The sequence below is a fragment of the Kogia breviceps genome, chromosome 7, assembly GCF_026419965.1.
Source record: "Kogia breviceps isolate mKogBre1 chromosome 7, mKogBre1 haplotype 1, whole genome shotgun sequence".
NCBI classification, from domain to species: domain Eukaryota; kingdom Metazoa; phylum Chordata; class Mammalia; order Artiodactyla; family Physeteridae; genus Kogia; species Kogia breviceps.
The window spans coordinates 10,228,225-10,247,952 of record NC_081316.1 but is presented as its reverse complement, the minus strand read 5'-3'; the positions used below and the strand labels follow the sequence as shown (position 1 = coordinate 10,247,952).

General features: G+C 41.5%; 1 protein-coding gene across 1 annotated transcript; it reads right to left on the bottom strand.

Annotated features, from left to right (window-relative positions):
- Positions 1–6,697: 6,697 nt before the first annotated feature.
- Positions 6,698–19,713, bottom strand: LOC131759687 (olfactory receptor 4B1-like). Its single transcript, XM_059069103.1, is given in 6 exon segments — positions 6,698–7,078; positions 7,080–7,219; positions 7,222–7,377; positions 7,380–7,616; positions 17,206–17,243; positions 19,646–19,713. Coding segments are annotated over 6 exon segments (1,020 nt in total).
- Between the last annotated feature and the right edge of the window lie 15 nt (positions 19,714–19,728).

The window sequence follows — 19,728 nt, the reverse complement described above, 5'->3', positions numbered from 1 at the left end:
GTAATCAGATTAAATGACTGCCTTAAGCATTTATGTCCTCTTCAATGTTTTCTTGACTAAACTTTTTAAAACAGAGGCATATTATGTTTTGCTAATATTTGTATGATTCTGTGTATTTCTCTTTGCATTCCCTGTATTAGAAGTTCCCTGTTTTAGATATCTGTTGCTAGATTACTATTTGCGTGGATAATACTTACTTTTCAGTCTACATTGTGGATTAAAATCCATCAGTACAAAGTATTCTTTTTTGTTTATTTTGATCATCTTTCCTGCATTCTGTATTTTTTACATTAAAATTACAACCAGGGGATTCTTTGAATATGTATTGACTAAATGTATGCCCATACTTTTATTTTTAACTTTCTGAAACAATTTGTAATATATTTCTCTTAAAAAAAAAAGCTATACTGAAAGTCTTTTCATTTTAAAGCCATGTTAGGTGCCTTTACAATTACAATTTGGTAGACATACATTTGGTTTAGCTTTGACGTAATGTTCGTGTTACAAACATGTAGCATACACACACAGATTTATTCAGGCATATATACATAGTCATACACAAACAAACATGAAGTTTTTCCCTTTGTGGTCTGTCTTCATTACCCACTGTGCTGTTATTTGTTTACTTTTAGAATGTTTTTGTATCATAAAAATATAGTTCGTGTTAAAAATTTCTGCTATATTATCCCTGTTACCCCTATTTTTTTTAGGTCTCATCTCTTGGATTCCTACTTTGAGAAATATTGGCATTAGGAAGTAGCTGAAGTTCAGTTGGACTACTTAATTATATTCATATTCGTCTTTCGTTCTGCCCTTGTTCTTATTTTATCCTGCAATTAAGTACTGTTGAAGCATGATATGAGTATTTTGCTAGCCCTTAAAAGTAACAAGATCTTTTGGTCTGGTTCTGTATAAACAAATGCTAACTTTAATAAAAAATTTAATACTGATCATTCTTCATTGACTTACTTAGAACACATCATATCCTTTCGATAGGAAGTTCCATTTCTCTCATTTCAGAGGAAAAAATCTTGATTATGTCTTGTGGTATCTCTTCTATTTCTTTGGCTTAGTTTTCTTCTTTGGAGCATCGAAATATATGCATGTTCTGCTTTCTTCATCTATATATTCCTCCTTTCTTCTATTTTCCTGATTGTATTTTTGTGGCATTTATTCATTTTGAAAAAATCTCCCCTGACCTTTTTCCCCTTATCTCATGTAAATAATATTTAGCGGTATATAAAGATATTGGGCTTCCCTGGTGGCGCAGTGGTTGGGAGTCCGCCTGCCGATGCAGGGGACACGGGTTCGTGCCCCGGTCTGGGAAGATCCCACATGCCGCGGAGCGGCTGGGCCCGTGAGCCATGGCCGCTGAGCCTGCGCGTCCGGAGCCTGTGCTCCGCAACGGGAGAGGCCACAACAGTGAGAGGCCCGCGTACCGCAAAAAAAAAAAATTAAATAAAATTAAAAATTCAATTCTTCCATAGTGCTAAGCATATTTCAAACGCTAATTAGCCACATGGCTAGGCACTACCATGTATTAGCATAGATTTAGAACATTTCCATCAGCACTGATAGTTCTCATGGCAACACTAATCTAGACCACAGCTGCTTCAGAAAACAGAATGTTTTCTGAGAATATATGTGTAACCAAGTGCCTGAGAATAAGCCCCAATCCTTATATCCATTCTCTTCTTCCTCTTTGAGAACAGAACAGAACCCTGATTTTAGTTAAAAACAATTCTACACAGAATAGAAGATTATAGGGACTTCCCTGGTGGTACAGTGGTTAAGAATCCGCCTGCCAATGCAGGGGACACAGGTTCAAGCCCTGGTCCGGGAAGATCCCACATGCCGCGGAGCACCTAAGCCTGTGCGCCACAACTGCTGAGCCTGAGCTCTAGAGCCCGTGTGCAACAACTACTGAAGCCCACACGCCTAGAGTCCGTGCTCCGTAACAAGAGAAGCCACCGCAATGAGAAGCCCACGCACCACAACGAAGAGTAGCCCCCGCTCACCACAACTAGAGAAAGCCAGCGTGCAGCAACGAAGACCCAACACGGACAAAATAAAATAAAATAAATTAAAAATAAATAATAAAAATAAAAATAAGATTATAGTTTCCAGACTCCCTTGCAATTAAGGATTGCCATGTGATTAATTTCAATAAACTAAGATGAAAGCAAAATTGCTGTGTGGCACTTTGGGAAAATCTCCTAAAAAAGAAAATGATCAGTTTACTCTCCCCCGCCCACTGCCCCCATCCCCGTCATCCTTTTACTGCCTCTTGGAATATAGATGAAATGCTAGAGTGGTACTGTCCAATATGACCTGCACTAGTCATACGTAGTATTTAAATTTAAACTTATTTAAATAAAATTTAAAATTCAGTTGCTTGGTCTCACTAGTCACATTTCAACTGCTCATTGGCAGTTAGATTATATTATCTATCATATTAGATAGCACAGACAGAGGACACCTCCAGCATAGCATGAGTCCTACTGGGCAGCACAGGTCTGGAGTATTAGCAGTCCCTTGAGGTCGTACATAGGTTGAAGCTACATGCTTAACATGGCAGAGTCTCAATTTCTGATAATACTGTTGGACTTCCACAATCATGCTGGATTTTCTCCCTCTGTACTCCTGTAGTTCTATCTCTTAAGTTGCCCTTATTTTCTGTTGTAAGTAGTCAAACCTATACCAAAAAGGATACAAATAATAAATGGGGGGAAATTGTATATGCAAAGTAGTTGGCATCACGCTACCAAATTTCCTTTGGTGAGATTATTTTATATTTATTTTCTAAAAAATACATTGTTAAATGCTGTGACTGAATCAACAATTGAGAACTAACTACATGACCTTCGACTGTAAGTGGTATAATTAGACTGTTGCATCTGTGAATTTAGTAGGCATTCGTAAACTTTACAACACTCTCTGTCTCCTAAAACAATGGGGAAAAATGCTCTCCTTTGCTTCCTGTGTTTTTCCAGTGAGACCAGAACAAAACGAGTAATCAGTTCTCAATAGACTCACCAAGTCTCAACTCTCAGTAGGTGAGGTAATCCCTGAGAATTATGACAATTCATTTGCAGCAGATATTATCTGCGCGTGCAGTATTCAACGACTCAGAGTTCGTGGGTAATGTTCCTTCTGTAGCTCTCAGTGACGAAACTAAAGATGCACGTTGAGTAAGAGGCTCCTGTCACAGCCTGCATCTTACAGTCCTAGCAACACATCAAGACAAAGGGAGGGTAACTCCACTAAGTTTAGTTCCGGATCAAACGCTTTCAAATATACATTAACAAAATATAGGAGCATTCAGCATCAAAGATAAATGGGGAGGCCATGTGACAGTCAACAGCCACTTAACAAATATTTATTGAGCACATATGATGTGCCAGGTACTATCTAGGTACTCTAAAGCAATTAATTTTATATATACAATAGATAACTAATAAGGACCTACTGTCTAGCACAGGGAACTCTACTCAATGCTTTGTAATGACCTATATGGGAAAAGAATCTAAAAAAAAGAGCAGACATATGTATATGTATAACTGACTCACTTTGCTGTTCAGCAGAAAGTAACACAACAATGTAAATTAACTATACTCCAGTAAATTTTTTTTTTTTTTTTTGGCCGTGTCGGTTATTAGTTGCGGCAGGCAAGAGCTTCGTTGAGGCATGCAGCCTCTTCGTTGTGGAGCAAGGGCTTCTCTCTAGTTGTGGCGTGCGGGTTTTCTCTCTCTAGTTGTGGTGCGTGGGCTCCAGGGCACACGGGCCCTGTAGTTGTGGCGTGCAGGCTTAGCTGTCCCGCAGCATGTGGGATCTTAGTTCCTGGACCAGGGATTGAAACCATGTCCCTGCATTGGAAGGCAGATTTTTTACCACTGGACCACCAGGGAAGTCCCCCCCCAATTTTTTTTAATTAAAAAAAAAGCAATTAAGCAACAGAGAATGTTTATCCCAAAGAAGCTTCAAAACAAAAGGACTGAACTGTCTTCAAATGCTTAAAAGCTTTTTGGGGTGCAATCAAGGCGTATTCCAAGGAGCTCCCCAAGAAAGAAAGAAGACCAATATAAGGAGAGGCATAATAATGACGATGGTGGCTAATAGTTATTGGTCCAACTCTATATCATGTTCTTTTCTAAAAGCTTTATGTGTATATTATCTTATATAATATTCAGAATAATCTTATGAAGTTCATACTATTGATAATCTTATTGTATTTGTGCAAAAACAGGTGTTCAGAGAAGTTGGGTAGCTTGGGTCTTGGACTGTGGCTAAGAAGAAATTGAAACAGCCCGATGAATTTCAGAGCCTGAGCTCCTCAGTTTAACAGGAAGAGAAATGCTCACCATGAAAGTGCTCAGAAGGAATTAGTAAGAACTGATGTAGAGGGGCTTCCCTGGTGGCTCAGTGGTTGAGAGTCCGCCTGCCGATTCAGGGGACACAGGTTCGTGCCCCGGTCCAGGAGGATCCCACGTGCCGCGGAGCGGCTGGGCCCGTGAGCCATGGCCGCTGAGCCTGCGCGTCCGGAGCCTGTGCTCCGCAACGGGAGAGGCCACAATAGTGAGAGGCCCGCGTACCGAAAAAAAAAAAAAAAAAAAAAAGAATTGATGTAGAGAGGATTTTACGTGGGTCTAAAAGTTTCTATATTCAACAAGCATGTATAAACTACCAATTACATGCACAATATTTAGAGCCACAGAGAAGAAGAAGGGGTAGTGGGTAGTCCTGCCCTTGAGAGCTTACAGTTTAAAAGAGAGAAAAAAATATAAAATAATATAATCAAAGCCATAAGGGCAATGATAAGTGCATGTAAAAATAAACATGGACAGGAGACACAAGTTCAGCCCAAGGAGGAGGGATGTCAGAGAAGGCCTCATAAGGGAGATGACTTTAACCTAGGTCTTAAAGGATGCATAGGAGTTTGCCATATGAAAAAGAGTAGTAAAGTCATTCCAGACAGAAGAAGTGGCATTTTCTCAGAGATTATTAATGGTCATCCATGGCCATGATTAGTGGGGACAACAAGGGAAGTAGGGGAGATGTCCTGGTGCCTTTAAAACAACTATAGGGAGGGTGGGAGGGAGGGAGACGCAAGAGGGAAGAGATATGGGGACATATGTATAACTTTGTTGTAAAGCAGAAACTAACACACCATTGTAAAGCAACTGCACTCCAATAAAGATGTTTAAAAAAAAACAAACACTATTCACCTACATGCTCAATCAGCACCTGAGGAGAAAGGGAAAAGCCCTTAAGGTCTGTAGCATACTATGATGCCCCAGGGCTCTGCAAGGAAGCTGCCTGCATTATTTCCCCTGGTCCTCAAGGAGAGCTGGAAGGATGGAGGGCAAATGCAAAGCCAGTCTGTGTAATCCTAAAGCCAACAGGGGCAAATTTTATGATATTCTCTAAATTGTCCACAATGATGGGTCAGTTGGGTGAAAGGAGTTTCTGAGAGATGAAACAATAATGTCGACACAGTCTGTCTCATCCTACTTCACCAAGAAACACTAATAGGCATGACGAGAAATGGACCTAGCCTGATCGGTTAGAATAAAGTACAGAGTACGGCATAGAAACGTACTTGGACATTACTTACCACCCGTTCATTCTTCAAGTTATGCCTAACAAGAATTTCCTACATTCTATATTTATTTACTATAGATAAAGCTTTGTTAAAATGTTTGACTTGACCTTTCCCTATTGATAGCTAGAATCTATGACCTTTTTTTTTTTTTTTTTTAATTTACTGATGGTAGACATTGTGAGAGAAGATTTAAGGACTATCTTTTGTGCCAACATGTCACAAGAACTGAAACTGCTCCAGGGACTTTTCTGGTACTTGTGATCAGATGTCTATGGTACAAGATGCCAAAACAACCAGAAGAACAGAAAAATCCCTGGATGCAATTTTCAAAGAATGCTTACCCACGTCGAAAGAGTAGATCAGATTGTTACCCTCCTCCCCAAATATCCCATGATAATTCCTCTGTTTCCTTTTTTTTTTTTTTTTTTTTTTTTTTTTTGGTTTTTGTGGTACGCGGGCCTCTCACCGTTGTGGCCTCTCCCGTTGCGGAGCACAGGCTCCGGACGCACAGGCTCAGCGGCCATGGCTCACGGGCCCAGCCGCTCCATGGCATGTGGGATCTTCCCGGACCGGGGCACGAACCCGTGTCCCGTGCATCGGCAGGCGGATTCTCAACCACTGCGCCACCAGGGAAGCCCTTGTTTCCTTTTTTAATGAAATGTTGATTGTTATTGCTAGGGAGGTTGAACAAAGAGGGGAGCATGAAGAAGGAAGGAGGGAAAAAAAAGTAAGGAAAGAAAGAAGGGAGGCAGGGAGAGATGAATAAAAAGAAGGAAGGAAGGTGATCATAAGAATAAGTGATTTAACCTCTAAAACACTTGTCAAAATGTTCTCCTTTGCATGTTCACTTAGCTTAAGTCTTAATATTTCCTAATCTCATGATATTGTTCGATATCATGAAACCAATCTGACCTCTGTCCTTTGGTCATTACACCAGATTAGTGGGGAGTCTTTGGTTACTAAGGAGAATCACAGTAGCAGTAACATTAAGTCTTTACATTTGTTTCTGCCATTCTTGAATGTCTCACTAAAATTAAAATCCATTTCAAGAACAGAGAATAATCAGACACACTTTTTAAAATCACTTTTCCATTTTCACTCCACCCTTGAGTTCTCCTTTTTGCCCCACGACCTCCTCATAGCGATTTTCATCTCTGCATTTCTGAGTGTGTAGATGACGGTGTTCAGCATGGGGGGGACCACTGTGTAGAACATGGCCACCAGTTCTTCCTCAGTGAAGGTGGAGGAGGGTCGCATGTAGAAGATGATGGCGGGTCCAAAGAACAACGTGACCACCGTGATGTGAGAAGCACAGGTGGAGAGGGCTTTGCGTCTTCCCTCTGCTGAATGATTCCTCGAGTTGACCAGAATGACAATGTAGGAGGTCACCAAGATGAGGAAGGAGCACAGAGCAATTAAGCCACTACTGACCAACACAATAACCCCCTCCACAGAGGGGTCAGTGCAGCCAATCTTGGAATAATGGGTGGAGATCACAGAAGTAGTGGTCAATCACATTGGGACCACAGAAGGGCAATTGGATGGTGATGAGAATCTGAATTATGGAATGAAAAAAGCCCCCAAGCCAGGAACCCGCCACTAATACATGACACAGTGACGATTCATAATGTTAATATAATGAAGTGGTTTGCAGATGGCCACAGAGCGGTCATAAGCCATTACCACAAGCAAGAGGATCTCAGTGACCCCAAAGAAGTGAAAGAAGAATATCTGAGCCAGACAACCCTCCAGTGAGATGGTTTTAATCTTGGTAAGTCCGTGATGAATTTAGGGACAATAGTAGAGAAATAGCTGATTTCCACCAGGGACAGGTAGCTAAGGAAGAAGTACATGGGGAAATGGAGACTCTTACTGGCTTTGACCGTCAGAACAATGAGGCCATTGCCTATCACCGTGGCCAAGTACACGGGAAGAAACACCACGAAGCACACTCTCTGCACCTCTGGATCCTCGAAAAGACCAGTGAAAATTAACTCGGTTACATTTTTTTTTACTCACCATGGATTCCACTCAAAGAAGATGGATCTAAGAGAAGAGATCTGTGACAAAACAAAAACAATCATAACACCAGTCCTTCATGTTTACTTAGCACTTGCCTGTTGATAGAACTCTTTCACACATAATATCTGACTGCTTTATTTCTTTGTTTGCTAATATAGTAAATGTTTATTCATTCAGTATCCCACTCTATGATTCAATCTACCTCACAAAAATTCTACGATTCCCATATTACAAGTGAGAAAACTGAAGCTCAGAGAGGTTGCGAATTAGCAAAGCCATCCAATAAGAAATGGATTCAGAACAAGAACCAGATAATTTTATTCCAACTAGTATGTTGTTTCAAGGAAACCACACTGAAAAAATAATTACCATCTTCAGCATTAATAACCATCTATAGATATTAATGACTAATCATTACCCCATTCTCACCATGCCTTTATGTTAGAAATTCTCAAGTGAACTTCTGCTCCTGAATCTCTTGTTTTCTTCTTTTATTCCCCAGATATGCCAGTCCCGTTGATATTTCTCCCTTTCTAGGGAATGTCATCGATATTTTCTTGTCTGAACTAGACAAGCTTCTGAATTATTTCAGGCCTTATGGTTCCACTCAATCCCACAGCTTCATGAATTTTTACACACATTTTTTGAAATTTCTGACATCTGAGACCAAAGTGAAAATCTGGAAGCTGTTGAGAATACAGCTCACTATCAAACGTAGTTCAAATATAATATATGGGGATTCACCAGCTTGCTTGTTTCTGTCTTCCAGTTTTCCTTCCATTGGCAAACGTTTTTGTCAGAAGGAGGTAAGGATTTATTTTAATTCAATGCTTTGACCAAATGTTTTATTAAGTACCTACCACGTGCCTAGGCAGTTCAGGACATGTGAAAGAAGAAAGATGGCTCTCACTCTCAGGAAGCTTGCAATCTCAAACAATTAAATAACACATTTATACAACGAGGCAGAGGAAACTCTCAAGATTTTCTCTGCTTTGAACACTACTTTGAAAGATCTCTTATTCCTCTTATTATTCCTTCTTCCTCTTGTGCGTCCATGCTGAAATAGATTAATTACTTTCTTCCCCCCAATTTTTCTCTTAATGAGAATTTGAAGACATACACACGGTGAAAATATGCTGAGAGAATCCTCAGTAAGTTATCTGGCTAAAACTAGAGAAGAAACGGGGCATTGAAAGGCATTTTTAAAAAGGGGCGACCTCCTCCCAGGACGGGCTCAGCAGCTGCCATCTTGCGAGCTCGGTTTGCTTTCTCCATTTGAGAAAATCTTGGAGCTTGATTCCTGTCAGCTCCATCTCCAAAAGTATCTGGCTGTCCACAAGCCTGCTGCTGAAAATTTTTTCTTGCTAGTATTTTTCAACTTTTTTGTTTGGGAGGACCTTCAAGATGGCGGAGGAGTAAGACATGGAGATACCCTTCCTCCCCACAGAGACATCAGAAATACATCTATATGTGGAACAACTCTTACAGAACACCTACTGAACGCTGGCAGAAGATCTCAGACTTCCCCAAAAAGCAAGAAACTCCCCCACATACCTGGGTAGGGCAAAAGAAAAAACAGAGACAAAAGAAAAGGGACAGGACTTGTGCTTCTGGGAGGGAGCTGTGCAGGAGGAAAACTTTCCACACAGTGGGAAGCCCCTTCACTGCCGGAGACTTGGGGTGGTTGGGGGGAAGCATCGGAGCCATGGAGGAGAGCACAGCAATAGGGGTGCAGAGGGCAAAGCAGGTAGATTCCTGCACAGAGGATCGGTGCCGACCACCACTCACCAGCCGGAGAGGCTTGTCTGCTCACCCACCAGGGCGGGTTGGGGCTGGGACCTGAAGCTTGGGCTTCGAAGATCAGATCCCAGGGAGAGGGCGGGGGTTGGCTGCGTGAACACAGCCTGAAGGGGGCTAGTGCACCACAGCTAGCTGGGAGGGAGTGTGGGAACAAGTCTGGACCTGCGTAAGAGGCAAGAGAGACCATTGTTTCAGGGTGCGCGAGGAGAGGAGATTCAGAGCACCGCCTAAACGAGCTTCAGAGACAGGTGTGAGCCGCAGCTATCAGTGCAGACACCAGAGACACGGGCATGAAACGCTAATGCTGCTGCTGCAGCCACCAAGGAGCCTGTATGCATGCATGCACAGGTCACTAACCACACCTCCCCTCCCGGGATCCTGTGCAGCCTGCCACTGCCAGGGTCACGTGGTGCAGGGACAACTTCCCCGGGAGAACACACGGCGCGCCTCGGGCTGGTGCAGCACGCCGGCCTCTGCCGCCGCGGGCTCGCCCCACATTCCATGCCCCTCCCTCTCTCTGGGCTGAGTGAGCCAGAGCCCCCGGATCAGCTGCTCCTTTAACCCCCTCCTGTATGGGCGAAAATCAGACAGCAGAGGGTGACCTACATGCAGAGGTGGAGCCAAATCCAAAGCTGAACCCCAGGAACTGTGTGAACAAAAAAGAGAAAGGGAAATTTCGGCATGCAGCCACAGGAGCTGCTGATTAAATCTCCACAGTCAACTTGATGTATGTTACATCTCTGGAATACCTGAATAGACAACAAATCATCCCAAAATTGAGGTGGGGGACTTTGGGAGCAACTGTAGATTTGGGGTTTCCTGTATGTGACTAACCAGTTTCCAATTTTTATATTTATCTTAGTTTAGTTTTTAGTGCTTGCTATCATTGGTGGCTTTGTTTATTGGTTTGGTTGCTCTCTTCTTTTTTAATTACTTTTTAAAGCTTTTTATTTTAATAATATTTTTTAATTTCTTATTTTAATAACTTTATTTTTTATCTATTTTTTTCCTTTCTATTGTTCTTTTTTTTCTCTCTTTTCTTCTGAGTCATGTGGCTAACAGGGTCTTGGTGTTCCGGTCGGGTGTCATGCCCAACCCTCTGAGGTGAGAGAGCCAAGTTCAGGACATTAGACCACCAGAGACCGCCTGGTCCCATGTAATATAAATTGGCGAGAGTTCTCCCAGATATCTCCGTCTCAATGCTAAGACCCAGCTCCACTCAACGACCAGCAAGCTCCAGTGCTGGACACCCCATGGCAAACTAGAAAGACAGGAGCACAACCCCACCCATTAGCACACAGGCTGCTTAAAATCAAAATAAGGTCATAGACACCCCAAAACACACCACCGGACACAGTCCTGCCCACCAGAAAGACAAGATCAAGCCTCATCCACCAAAACACAGGCACCAGTCCCCTCCACCAGGAAGCCTACACAACCCACTGAAACAACCACACCCACTAGGGGTAAACCCCCCAAACAACAGGAACTACAAACCTGCAGCCTGCGAAAAGAAGACCTCAAACACAGTAAGTTAAGCAAAATGAGAAGGCAGAGAAATGCGCAGCAGATAAAGGAGCAAAGTAGATAAAGGAGCAAAGTAAAGGCCCAACAGACCCAACAAATGAAGAGGAAATGGGCAGTCTACCTGAAAAAGAATTCAGAGTAATGATAGTAAAGATGATCCAAAATCTTAGAAATAGAATGGAGAAAATACAAGAAATGTTTAACAAGGACCTAGAAGAACTAAAGAGCAAACAAACAGTGATGAACAGCATAATAAATGAAACTAAAAATTCTCTAGAAGGAATCAATAGCAGAATAACCGAGGCAGAAGAACAGATAAGTGACCTGGAGGATAAAATCGTGGAAATAACTACTGCAGAGCAGAATAAAGAAAAAAAGAATGAAAATAATTGAGGACAGTCTCAGAGACCTCTGGGACAATATTAAACACACCAAGATTCAAATTATAGGGGTCCCAGAAGAAGAAGAGGAAAAGAAAGGGACTGAGAAAATATTTGAAGAGATTATAGTTGAAAACTTCCCTATTATGGGAAAGGAAAGAGTCAATCAAGTCCAGGAAGCACAAAGAGTCCCGTACAGGATAAATCCAAGGAGAAACACGCCAAAACATATATTAATCAAATAAAAAGAAAAAATATTGAAAGCAGCAAGGGAAAAGCAACAAATAACATACAAGGGAATCCCCATAAGGTTAACAGCTGATCTTTCAGCAGAAACTCTGCAAGCCAGAAAGGAGTGGAAGGACATATTGAAAGGGATGAAAGGGAAAAACCTACAACCAAGATTACTCTACCCAACAAGGATCTCATTCAGATTTGACAGAGAAATTAAAACCTTTACAGACAAGCAAAAGCTAAGAGATTTCAGCACCACAAGACCAGCTTTACAACAAATGCTAAAGGAACTTCTCTAGGCAGGAAACACAAGAGAAGGAAAAGACCTACAATAACAAGCCCACAACAATTAAGAAAATGGTAATAGGAACATACATATCGATAATTACCTTAAATGTAAATGGATTAAATGCTACAACCAAAAGACATAGACTGGCTGAATGGATACAAAAACAAGACCCATATATATGCTGTCTACAGGAGACCCACTTCAGACCTAGGGACACATCCAGACTGAAAGTGAGGGGATGGAAAAACATATTCCATGCAGATGGAAATCAAAAGAAATCTGGAGTAGCAATTCTCATATCAGACAAAGTAGACTTTAAAATAAAGACTATTACAAGAGACAAAGAAGGACAAACTACATAATGATCAATGGTTCAATCCAAGAAGAAGATATGACAATTGTAAATATTTATGCACCCAACATAGGAGCACCTCAATACATAAGGCAAATACTAACATCCATAACAGGTGAAATCAACAGTAACACAATCATAGTAGGGGACTTTTAACACCCCACTTTCACCAATGGACAGATCGTCCAAAATGAAAATAAATAAGGAAACACAAACATTAAATGATACATTAAACAAGATGGACTTAACTGATATTTATAGGACATTCCATCCAAAAACAACAGAATACACTTTCTTCTCAAGTGCACATGGAATATTCTCCAACATAGATCATATCCTGGGCCACAAATCAAACCTTAGTAAATTTAAGAAAATTGAAGTCGTATCAAGTATCTTTTCCAACCACAATGCTATGAGACTAGATATCCATTACAGGAAAAAAAAACTGTAAAATATAAAAACACATGGAGGCTAAACACTACACTACTAAATAACCAAGAGATCAATGAAGAAATCAAAGAAGAAATCAAAAAATACCTAGAAACAAATGACAATGAAAACATGACAACCCAAAACCTATGGGACGCACCAAAAGTAGTTCTAAGAGAGAAGTTTATACTAATAAAATCCTACCTCAAGAAACAAGAAACATATCAAATAAACAACCTAACCTTACACCTAAGGCAATTACAGAAAGAAGAACAAAAAACTCCCAAAGTTTGCAGAAGGAAAGAAATCAACGATCAGATCAGAAATCAATGAAAAGAAATGAAGGAAACCATAGAAAAGATCAATAAAACTAAAAGCTTGTTCTTTGAAAAGATAAACAAAATGGATAAACCATTAGCCAGACTCATCAAGAAAAAAAGGGAGAAGAATTAAATCAACAGAATTAGAAATGAAAAAGGAGAAGTAACAACTGACACTGCAGAAATACAAAGGATCATGAGAGATTACTACAATCAACTATGTGCCAATAAAATGGACAACCTGGATGAAATAGAAAAATTCTTAGAAAGGCACAATCTACTGAGCCTGAGCCAGGAAGAAAGAGAAAATATAAACAGACCAATCAGAAGCATTGAAATTGAAACCATGATTAAAAATCTTCCAACAAACAAAGCCCAGGATGGGTTGGCTTCACAGGTGAATTCTTTCAAACATTTCGAGAAGAGCTAACACCTATCCTTCTCAAACTCTTCCAAATTATAGCAGAGGGAGGAACACTCCCAAACTCATTCTACAAAGCCACAACCACCCTGATACCAAAACCAGACAAAGATGTCACAAAAAAAGAAAACTACAGGACAATATCACTGATGAACATAGATGCAAAAATACTCAATATAAAACTAGCAATAGAATCCAGCAGCACATTAAAAGGATCACACACTATGATCAAGTGGGGTTTATCCCAGGAATGCAAGGATTCTTCAATATATGCAAATCAATCAATGTGATACACCATATTAACAAACTGAAGGAGAAATACCATATGATCATCTCAATAGATGCAGAAAAAGCTTTTGACAAAATTCAACACCCATTTATGATAAAAAACCCTCCAGAAAGGAGGCATAGAGGGAAACATACCTCAACATAATAAAGGCCATATATGACAAACCCACAGCCAACGTCATTCTCAATGGTGAAAAACTGAAACCATTTCCACTAAGATCAGGAGCAAGACAACGTAGCCCATTCTCACCACTATTATCAACATATTTTTGGAAGTTTTAGCCACAGCAATCAGAGAAGAAAAAGAAATTAAAGGGGGCTTCCCTGGTGGCGCAGTGGTTGAGAGTCCGCCTGCTGATGCAGGGGACACGGGTTCGTGCCCCGGTCCAGGAAGATCCCACATGCCGCGGAGCGGCTGGGCCCATGAGCCATGGCAGCTGAGCCTGTGCGTCCGGAGCCTGTGCTCCGCAACGGGAGAGGTCACAACAGTGAGAGGCGCGCATACCACAGAAAAATTTTAAAAATAAAAAAATAAATAAAGGAATCCAAATCAGAAAAGAAGAAGTAAAACTGTCACTGTTTTCAGATGAAATGATACTATACACAGAGAATCCTCAAGCTGCTACCAGAAAACTATTAGAGCTAATCAATGAATTTGGTAAAGTAGCAGGATACAAAATTAATGCACAGAAATCTCTGGCATTCCTATACAGTAATGATGAAAACTCTGAAAGAGAAATTAAGGAAACACTCCCATTTACCATTGCAACAAAAAGAATAAAATACCTAGGAATAAACCTACCTAAGGAGAAAAAAGACCTGTGTACAGAAAATTATAAGACATTGATGAAAGAAATTAAAGATGATACAAACAGATGGAGAGGTATACCATGTTCTTGGATTGGAAGAATCAACATTGTGAAAATGACTATACTACCCAAAACAATCCAAAGATTCAATGCAATCCCTATCAAACTACCAATGGCATTTTTTCACAGAACTAGAACAATAAATTTCACAATTTGTATGGAAACACAGAAGATCCCGAATAGCCAAAGCAATCTTGAGAAAGAAAAACGGAGCTGGGGGAATCAGGCTCCCTGACTTCAGACAAAGCAACAGTAATCAAGACAGTATGGTACTGGCACAAAAACAGAAATATAGATCAATGGAACAGGACAGAAAGCCCAGAGCCAAACCCACGCACATATGGACATCTTATCTTTGAAAAAGGAGGCAAGAATATACAGTGGAGAAAAGACAGTCTCTTCAATAAGTGGCACTGGGAAAACTGGACAGCTACATGTAAAAGAATGAAATTAGAACATTCCCTAACACCATACACAAAAATAAACTCAAAATGGATTAAAGTCCTAAATGTAAGGCCAGAAACTATCAAACTCTTAGAGGAAAACATAGGCAGAACACTCTATGACATAAATCACAGCAAGATCCTTTTTGACCCACCTCTTAGAGAAATGGAAATAAAAACAAAAATAAATAAATGGGACCTAATGAAACTTAAAAGCTTTTGCACAGCCAAGGAACCCATAAACAAGACCAAAAGACAACCCTCAGAATGGGAGAAAATATTTGCAAACTGACAAAGGATTAATCTCCAAAATTTACAAGCAGCTTATGCAGCTCAGTATCAAAAAAACAAAAAACCCAATCCAAAAATGGGCAGAAGACCTAAATAGACATTTCTCCAAAGAAGATATACAGATTGCGAACAAACACATGAAAGGATGATCAACATCGCTAATCATTAGAGAAATGCAAATCAAAACTACAGTGAGGTATCACCTCACACCAGTCAGAATGGCCATCATCAAAAAATCTACAAACATTAAATGCTGGAGAGGGTGTGGAGAAAAGGGAACCCTCTTGTACTGTTGGTGGGAATGTAAATTGATACAGCCACTATGGAGAACAGTATGGAGGTTCCGTAAAAAACGAAAAACAGAACTACCATGTGACCCAGCAATCCCACTACTGGGCATATACCCTGAGAAAACCATAATTCAAAAAGAGTCATGTACCACAATGTTCATTGCAGCTCTAGTTACAATAGCCAGGACGTGGAAGCAACCTAAGTGTCCATCGACAGATGAATGAATAACAATGTGGCACAGATATACAATGGAATATTACTCAGCCATAAAAAGAAACAAAATTGAGTTATTTGCAGTGAAGTGGATGGACCTAGAGTCTGTCATACAGAGTGAAGTAAGTCAGAAAGAGAAAAACAAATACCGTATGCTAACATATATATATGGAATTTAAAGGAAAAAAAAAACGTGGTTCTGAAGAAACTAGGGCAAGACAGGAGTAAAGACACAGACGTAGAGAATGGACTTAAGGACACAGGGAGGGGGATAGGTAATTGGATCGAAGTGAGAGAGTGGCAATGACATATATACACTACCAAATGTAAAATAGATAGCTAGTGGGAAGCAGCCACATAGCACAGGGAGATCAGCTCGGTGCTTTGTGACCACCTAGAGGGGTGGGATAGGGAGGGTGGGAGGGAGACACAAGAGGGAGGGGATATGGAAATATAAGTATACCTATAGCTGATTCACTTTGTTATACAGCAGCAACTAACACAACAGTGTAAAGCAATTATACTCCAATAAAGATGTTTCTAAAAAAATTTTTATGTTTGTTAGAGTCTCCAAGTTTGGGGCAGGATGAGATGTGAAGATGTCAGAAAATTCAAGAAAACGTCTATTTTGTAAGAGTCAAAAGGATTTGATAAGAATATGAATTGTCAGTTTTGCTCATCTCTCAGTTCTAAAAATCTATCCTCAAAAGCTTTCATGTCTGTCTTATCCCTCACTAGCATCAAACATAATAAAATCAAAATAAACTTCTGATAAAAATCAGGTTTCAAAATTTAAAAAAAAAAAGGGAGGGTTGTACCCCGGAAGAAGAACTGAGCAGGAGAGATGAAGCAAGATGGGGCTCCCTTACTGGTGCAGGGAAATGGAAACAAGGAAGGCACCCAAAACAACCCAAAGAGGCTGTGAAATAGTCTGGTGGCCTAAAAGCAACTGAAGCATGTGGTTACGTGATGTTCACTGTTTTCATTTTCAACCCACCAAGCAAAACAGCAGATACTGCTGTGCGTTATTCAGCTTCTACTGTGTGCTGGACTATGGTAAGCATGGTATAGTCCTCGCCTCATTTAATGCTTCCTGTAACACTCTGAGGTAGTGAACTGTGACTCAGAGAGCTTACGTTACTTAGCCAAAGAAACACAATTTGTGAGTGGTTGAATGAAGACTGAAACTCAGGCCAGAAAGGGAGGAAGAGCCTCCCTCAACACGAGTATGGGATGAACCCGAGGAAGGAGAGCAACTAAGGAAAGAGCATAATACATGAATGACATTCTTCTAGTGAAGATCAAAGTACTACAGGACCCTCCCTCATGTGACTCAAGGAAAACCTAGCCTTAGCTATTGGTTCAGTGTCTTATGCCACAATATTCTTAGGAGTGCCTGATCCTTGGGTAAAGAAATATGTCTATATTCCTTACAGTCCAGAATAGACATCAGAGTCTTGGTGTAGCGAACACTAAAACAGAACAAAGATGGTCCAAAAAGGCAGGGATCTATTCCACTCCATTTTCTTTTGGTGTTCAACAAAGTTGGAGGAAGAGATAGGAAGGCAATATCAACTCCTCGGGGGGAATTCCTGGAGCCTCTTATTCGTGGGCAATGGAATAAATAGTAAAATAAGTAACATCAAATGTCTTAATTGCCCCCAGAGGTAAAGAAAACCAACTTTTTTTTTTTTTTTTTTTTTTTTTTTTGCGGTACGCGGGCCTCTCACTGTCGTGGCCTCTTCCGTTGCGGAGCACAGGCTCCGGACGCGCAGGCTCAGTGGCCACGGCTCACGGGCCCAGCCGCTCCGCGGCACGTGGGATCTTCCCAGACCGGGGCACGAACCCGCGTCCCCTGCATCGGCAGGCGGACCCTCAACCACTGCGCCACCAGGGGGGAAGCCCCAAGAAAACCAACTTACTTAAGAGAGAAAAGCAACACCCAGGTTTCATACAAAGTGATGCAGTCCCATGTGCCTTGTATGTCTATTTAACCTAGTCCAAGCTACCACTATCTCATGGCTGGATTACAACAATATGTTCTTAATTGTTCTCCCTGCTTCCACTTTCTCTCCTCAAGTTTATTCTCCATATAGCAGAGTCAGCAAGATCCTCTTAAAAGATCAGTCAGATTGTGTCTCACACGCACATCCTCAAAAAAGGAGAAAAAAAAAAAAAAAAGAATCCCTACCAATGTCTTTCCTGGCTCCCATAGAAAAAAAATTAAAAGCTGCAGAGTCCCTCCTATGGTGTATGTGATGTGGCCCCTGCTCTTTCCCTGGCCACGTATCCCACCTCTCTTCCGTCGCCTCGGTGTTTTTCAGCTGCAGAATGTAGGACACTTCAGGGACCGTCAGGAATCATCCTAGGGTCCTGACCAACAGGTAATGTCACGGCGCCGGACAGCACTGTCAATAAACTACAGCTAAAGGTGATCAACTTCTTGTTAAAATGTTTGGCTTGATATGTCCATATTGATATGGACATAGAAACTATGCCATTATGATCTTTTACTGGAGGGAAGAGTTTCAGGTTCATGGACCTCTGAAGAACTGAGGAAAACAAAATACTGTAAGGACACCTAGTTGAGCTGACTCAGCCTCCTCCCAGATGGGTCTGGATTAGTGGTTATAAAAGCGAGCAGTGGGGCTTCCCCGGTGGTGCAGTGGTTGAGAATCCGCCTGCCGATGCAGGAGACACGGGTTCTTGCCCCGGTCCGGGAAGATCCCACATGCCGCGGAGCGGCTGCGCCCGTGAGCCATGGCCACTGAGCCTGCGCGTCCGGAGCCTGTGCTCCGCAACGGGAGAGGCCACAACAGTGAGAGGCCCGCGTACCGCAAAAAAAAAAAAAAAAAAAAAAAAAAAAAAAAAAAAAAAAAAAAAAAAAATTAAAAGGGAGCAGTGCAGTTAGCAGCCAGTTCTTAGCTCTGTCGCTACTTATCATATGTCCTTGGGAACAGGTGTTCTTATTTTCTTAGAATGGGGTAACAATTCACATTTGGCATAGTTGTTGCAAGAATTAGATGCAAGATAAAATATATAAAGCACTTAACAGGGTTGCCTGGCAAATAGGAAGCTCTCAAAAAATAGGAGCTATTATTATCAGCTCAGACTTCCTGGTATTTACTTACATCTCTCTCTGCTTTCTCTTGCCCTCTTGCTCAAGAGAAAGACAGTTGGTAACCTCTTCTTCCCTCTCACACCTCTCCAAATAAAACCCTTACCATGGGACCAAGAATTACAAGATAATCCATGGGTTGCATGTAAAACCCTAGACGGGTAAATGATGGTCTAGACCCTAACTAGGTAGAATTTTCTCCTCTAACATAAAGCACCAATGAGAGAAATCTAACGAAGACACGACAGTAAAATGATAGAGAGCCTGGAAGACATATTACTATGAGCTCAAATCACATCACGAGGGCCTCCTTCCCACAACTCACTTTGGACCCCCAACTGGTACTTCATGGAATCCCTGAATGTGAATGCCAAAAAAAAAAACTTCAGGAAACATCCTGTCTAGTCCTCTCCTTTTTTTTTTTTTTGCGGTACGCGGGCCTCTCACTGCTGTGGCCTCTCCCGTTGCGGAGCACAGGCTCCGGACGCGCAGGCTCAGCGGCCATGGCTCACGGGCTCAGTCGCTCCGCGGCATGTGGGATCCTCCCGGACCGGGGCACGAACCCGTGTCTCCTGCATCGGCAGGCGGATTCTCAACCACTGCGCCACCAGGGAAGCCCTAGTCCTCTCCTTTTTATAGAGGGAGAAACTGAGGCTCAGGGAGGAAGAATGGCTCACGCTAGATTACACAGTGATTTGGAGCTTCTCACTCACATTCCGTCAACCTGTGAAAGTCCCTGGGTCTGGCATTACCTACCTTGTACGGGTATTGTTCAGTCTCAGAGCTTGAGCTTGAAGGTTTTTCTCCTTAGGCGGAGGACACATTTCTCCTTCTGCTGC